The sequence below is a fragment of the Mesoplodon bidens genome (assembly GCF_964165515.1).
Source record: "Mesoplodon bidens genome assembly, chromosome: 5".
In the NCBI taxonomy this organism is placed as follows: domain Eukaryota; kingdom Metazoa; phylum Chordata; class Mammalia; order Artiodactyla; family Ziphiidae; genus Mesoplodon; species Mesoplodon bidens.
Genome location: NC_138161.1, coordinates 114,312,901 through 114,318,900, shown reverse-complemented (window position 1 = coordinate 114,318,900; position 6,000 = coordinate 114,312,901). Strand labels below are relative to the sequence as shown.

Here is a 6,000-nt window from a genome sequence, read left to right as displayed (position 1 = left end):
TGTTACCTCCACATAAAACAAGGAATTAATTTATGAATACTGGAAGTAAGAAATTAAAAATATTATTGGACAATTCTGTGAAAATAGCTTAGAATTCATTTAATATTTAGACCTAAGAAATCTCTTTCTATAAAATCTGAACATGTCAAAGAGACTATATCTGGGCCCTTTAGAATCTGTAGCCCCAACACTTAAAAACCAGCAGGAAGAGGTTCTGGGACCAGCAGAACACTCTTTAATGCTAAAGGCTGCCCAAGCACTAAATACAATGACAACAGGGAGGTGACTTGTATGACGTATCAGGGATAGCAAACTATGCAGTTTTCTAAGAGTTAAAATGTGCTGTTTACATGGAAGGAAATGATACCAAGTAGTTAGGGAGTGCAGTTTAGAGAAGCACAGACCAACCTAGTTCATATTATTTATAGAATAGAGAATGTTCTCAGCTAAAGTGCTGAAAAAAAGAAAAAATTGGTCCAGAAAGGCAGAATTACAACCAGTGCAAGATTTATAAAATCCATCATGTTCAGGGACTTCCCTGGTGATCCAGTGGGTAAGACTTTGTGCTCCCAATGCAGGGGGCCCAGGCTTGATCCTTGGTCAGGGAACTAGGTCCCGCATGCATGCCACAACTAAGAGTCTGCATGCCGCAACTAAAAAGAGTCCGCATGCTGCAACTAAAGGGTCTGCATGCTGCAACTAAAAGATCCCGCATGCCACAATAAAGATCCCATGTGCCTTGACTAAGACCCGGCGCAGCCAAAATAAATAAATAAATAAATAAATATTGTTTTTAAAAATCCATTATGTTCAAATATAATGACAAAAAACAAACACTTCTTTATCTAAAAAAACAAATTTCCAAAACTAAAACTTCTTTGTTAGCATTTCTTTATCAGTCTTTTACTTTTTAATGGCCTTAAATGCATTTGTGACAAAAATAAAGTGCCAAAGTTTTAAGAAACCATATGCTAACTTAGGATGTTATCTATATTTTCTTGGACCAATCAATGACTTTTTAAAATAGAGATATTGGCACTTTTTCTCTTAAAATAAATGTTTATATGTCTCACCAATAACACCAGCCTGTAGCACAGAGCATCCCACATAAAAACACAATGCCATTAAAAACCAAACAGGAATCCTGAAAGAGAAAAGAAACTCTAGTTTTAATATAGTAAATTGTACCCAGAGACACCCTTCCCATTATCCTTTAGAATAACCAGAGAGTCCTTCCAACCTGCACCCTTAGCCCAGCAGAGTAAGAATAAACTCTTAATTGATAAATACTAAATTAAATATTATTTACAATACTTACAATATTTTCCTAGTTACACACAACTTTCTTCTCTTAGCAAATGTCAATTTCTTAAGATGATTTGTTTTTAAAAGTTCCAGTGTCAATATATTCCAATAATAAATTTACTATTCATACAATTTATTATTTCACACATAATATAAAACCTTAAAGAAATTTAAAATATATATTCAATGTAGCCAAGTTCTATTCTTAAAAACAACTTTTCTTCTGAGTTTACTTCTCCAGAAGACCAGTCCTCAAGGACTTCTGGAGTCTAGCAATGTTGGCATCCAGTGCTGCAAGGCCATTTCGGAAGTCTTGTTCATCACGAGAAGTGAACGTAGAAAAAGAAGAAGTGCTCCAGTCAGAGGTTAAATCAGAATTTAAAAAGCTACCATCAGAGACTGCAGTACTTTTCACTTGAATGCTGCTGTTCTGACAAGTGGAGGGGCCATGATACGCAGCCAATTCCTCTGGCTCCTCAGCGGCAGGAGAGATCTTGCAAATGGTTTCCTTTATTTTCTTGAGGAGTTGCTTGTCCTCCATATCAGCTGTTCTGGAAAGGTTCTCAGGTGCAACTCCTCCCTCTTTGGAAGCGGAACAAACTCCAGGTGTACACAATTTATTTTCTTTTTCAGCAACAAGTCCACTGACCATCTGCAGTGGAGCAACACTGATCTGTGGCTGGGAGGATAATCTCTTAGATAGTGGTGATTTCTTTTTAGAAGTGCTTCTAGCAAACGGAATGTAAATTGTCTTATCCAAATTACACTCATCTTCTATTAAAGTTGTAATTTCACTCTCCTCATCAGAATCCTGTTTTGAAAAGGCAGAAATGATTCCAGGGGCTGATGCTTCCACCATGTTCCTAGCATTAGTATGTTGAGGGCCTTTAGAGGGCAGAACATTTTCATAGGGTCTATCTGGCACTGTGTTTTCCTCATTGTTAATTGTAGAAAGTGGCTCTGAACGTGTAATAATAGTGTGAACTGGTTCTAACTTATTTAGATAGCTCATTATGGAAGTGTGAGCAGGGATTGGGTCATGTTGAGGTTGTTTTTCATAAATGTTCAGAAGTGATTTCGTAAGATTATTCCCAGGCTTGCAGCGAGCAGTGTCCATACTAAGATCTGAGAGAAGCTTTGCCATACTGGTCTGTAAAGTTCTGTTAAGAAGAATTTAGTACACTAATTATTTCTTTGTACCCATTTCTTTCATTTATTTAAATATACCTCATCTTTAAAAGAAAGTATTTGAGGCAAGCACCTGGTTCTTAATACAGGAAAAAGCAACTAAAAGCACAAAATCACAGAATATGCTCTGGAAAGAGTAAATTAAAATAAGATGATAAAAGATCTTGGTCTGCATCAAATCGATTATTATTATATCTAAAAATAGAGGCTCAGAAAAATTTCTCTCTTAAGGTACAGAGATGCTTTATTTTTGAGCAACATTGCAAAATGGTAAATATATTACTCATTTGTTAGTGGATTCTGTTAGTAATTAAATTACTTTCCATTCAAAATATATATGCAAAGGACGCTGGAATAATGCTGGGTAAAGAAAAAGGGATAGAGATAATTATCTAGTATAATTAGGTAGCAACAGCTAGGCTCCAGGAAAACTGTGATATAAGGAAAACCACACAGGGTTTGAAGTCAGACAGAAATGGAATCATATCTTCACACTATCGCTAGCTGTGATCTTGGGCAAGTCACTCAACCTTCCTGAATCTCAAGTTCTTCAATTGCAAAATGAAGGTAACTACTTCAGAATTAGAGTGAACATTAAATAAGATAAAATAATAAAACATAAGGGTAAAGTGCCTAGCACAGTTTCAGGCTAAGTGGGTTTTTATTTCGTGGCAGCTTTTATTAGTAGTCCTATTAAAACCATTTTATACCAAGGCTTTAGTCTATTTGAATTGAATCATAATACACTCTTAAATACAGATAAGAAAAAGAAACACACCAATTTTAAAAAAAGAACATCAACAGGTAATTTTAAAAGACTACAATTAGCCAATAAGCATGTTTTAAAAGTTCAACTCTTATCAGAGAAATTCAGAATTTTTAAATGTGATATTTTTTGGCCTATCAAGCTAACATAGGAAAATAAGAATATCCATTGTTAGAGAAGCTTGGAGAAGCAGGTATTACTAGTGGGAGTGTACACTCTCTGAGCAGACCAGCAATATATCAGAAGCCTTAAAGATTTGTATATCCCACACCTTTTGACCCACCAAGTTGCACTTCTAGAACTTTATCCTACTGATATTCACTAAGAGGCTGTACCCAGAGATATATTTACAAAGATGTAATTTATAATAGAAAATAAATGGGGTTAATATCCTCAAATACTGGACTGATTTAGGTAAACTATGGTCTTACTGCATCACAGCCATCTATAGCCATGTTGTAAAGAATATTTATTGATAAGAAAATGTTCATTATACCAGGTTAAATTTAAAAGATCAGACCATAAGCAACACAATAACAATATTATTTTTGTAAAAACAGTTACACACATCCAAATAAAATACTAAAAGGAACCTTTATACCAAACCGTTAGCAGTGATTATATCTTTGGATATAGAATGAGTGATTCTTTTCCTACAAAAGGAAAAAAATAGTTTTTTTCCAACCTGACTTTCACTGTCATCTTAAATATGCTATGTTTTGAGTTCCGATTACCATTCAAATGGCAATGGCTCCAGCCACTTTTTCCTCATACCTCTTTCAAGAAGCTAATGAGCTACTATTAAAATTAAAAAATATGCTATAGAAATGTATATTTAAAGAAATGCTGTAATGAACAATGATCCACTAGTTAATTCAACAAGACTGCACACTGTGCTTTTTATTTATTTTTAGTAAAGAAATCCTTATGTTGAAGTTCCTTTCCAGACTTAAAAATGTTATCTCTGCTGTGCACAAAATCTGCAATACAGAAAGGAAGGAAGGGACAATGTAATAAGAGTTTAATCTCTGGAAACTAATAGCAATCACTAAGCTTCTCATGTGTAAACAAAATGTGACTCACCATTGTCTTTGAAATTAAATCTCTGTAAGTAAAGTAAAAACATGCCAAAATTTAAAAGGAAGCAATACAAGCACCTAGATAGCTACAAAGTAGTTATATTTGTGTTTCTATTATATGAGACTCAGCTAAACACACTGATTTTTTTTTTTTTTTTTGCTGTACACGGGCCTCTCGCTGTTGTGGCCTCTCCCGTTGCGGACGGAGCATAGGCTCCGACGCGCAGACTCAGCGGCCATGGCTCACAGGCCCAGCCGCTCCGTGGCATGTGGGATCTTCCCGGACCTGGGCACGAACCCACGTCCCCTGCATCGGCAAGCGGACTCTCAACCACTGCGCCACCAGGGAAGCCCAACACACTGATTTTTAATGCTTGGAAAACTGGCACATTTTCATAATAAGAAATGTAAAGTTCTTTCTTGGCTATTTATAAAAATATACTAATTTAAATAACTATCAGCACTTGTAAGAGTGCTCTCAGAAGCTATTAGAAGAATACTTACTACTTATTTACTGAAAAATACATTAATTTTCCTCACATTTTAATGGTTTTATAACATGTATTCTAGTAAAATCTTTAAAAAGTGATAAAGATGTATTTCAAAACTATTGAAGGGGGCTTCCCTGGTGGCGCAGTGGTTGAGAGTCCGCCTGCCGATGCAGGGGACACGGGTTCGTGCCCCGGTCCAGGAAGATCCCACATGCCGCGGAGTGGCTGGGCCCGTGAGCCATGGCTGTGGAGCCTGCGTGTCCAGAGCCTGAGCTCCGCAACAGGAGAGGCCACAACAGTCAGAGGCCTGCGTACCGCAAAAAACAACAACAACAACAACAAAAACTATTGAAGGTTGAAGAAAGAAATGGTTTAGGAAATCTGTTTAGAACTTGTATGTGAAACTTCTAGTTCTATTATCCCTCCCCAGTAGTCTGAGAAAGGCATTACAAAATTTTGTGAAATCTCTGAGACTATTTAACACACACACAAAAATATATATCTATCTGAGGTGTATGGCTATAGGGAAAAGACATGGGATAGATGAACATGAAGATTTATCTGTATTGTCAGATGTCATTGCTTTACTCTCTAATGTCAAAAGTAAAATTTAAATGGTCACAGTTAGCCCAGCTATAGTACTGGAGATGTTCCTAATTAATTGAATTACATAGGGTACCACCAAACATATCATAAATCACCAGTGTGGGTGAATTTTGACAACTGAGCTCCAAGAGCATTTTTTTGTTGTTTTGCTCTTTAATTTAAAAGGCAAAACAAAAATTGCCATCAGTGGGTATATATACTTAGCATTTTGAAGCTAGTACTGAATCTTCAGAAAATGCAGTGGTAGAACTATAAGACACTGTGCTAAGCCTGCCTACTATGTTTCTATAATCATTTAGAGTCTAGTTAGTCTGACTAACAGGTGAAAATAGTAGTCATGAGGCAGGATTTATGCTCAGCATAAAAAGAAAAGATCCTTAACAACAATGGAAAAAAACTGACAGGAAAGTTCTTGAGAGTCTTAAGAAAAGGAGAACAAAATGTCTATATCTAACATTTTAGATACAGTCTTTTCTAAAAGCAGATAATATATAAGAATTAATGACCTTTCTCAGTTTCTAGGTTAGGGTAAATGTTAAGAAAAGGCTCCAGTTGGCAAACGAAT

At 35.9% G+C, this 6,000-nt stretch overlaps 1 protein-coding gene across 4 annotated transcripts in view; it reads right to left on the bottom strand.

The window, feature by feature from the left end:
* Positions 1-787: 787 nt before the first annotated feature.
* CCDC14 (coiled-coil domain containing 14) overlaps positions 788-6,000 on the bottom strand; it is a 45,089-nt gene continuing 39,876 nt past the window's right edge. For all 4 annotated transcript variants that reach the window (XM_081235942.1, XM_081235944.1, XM_081235943.1 and 1 more), the window contains one exon: positions 788-2,465. In XM_081235942.1, the coding sequence (XP_081092068.1) occupies positions 1,535-2,465 (931 nt within the window). In that variant the 3' untranslated portion in view covers positions 788-1,534. The remainder of the gene's footprint in view (positions 2,466-6,000) is intronic.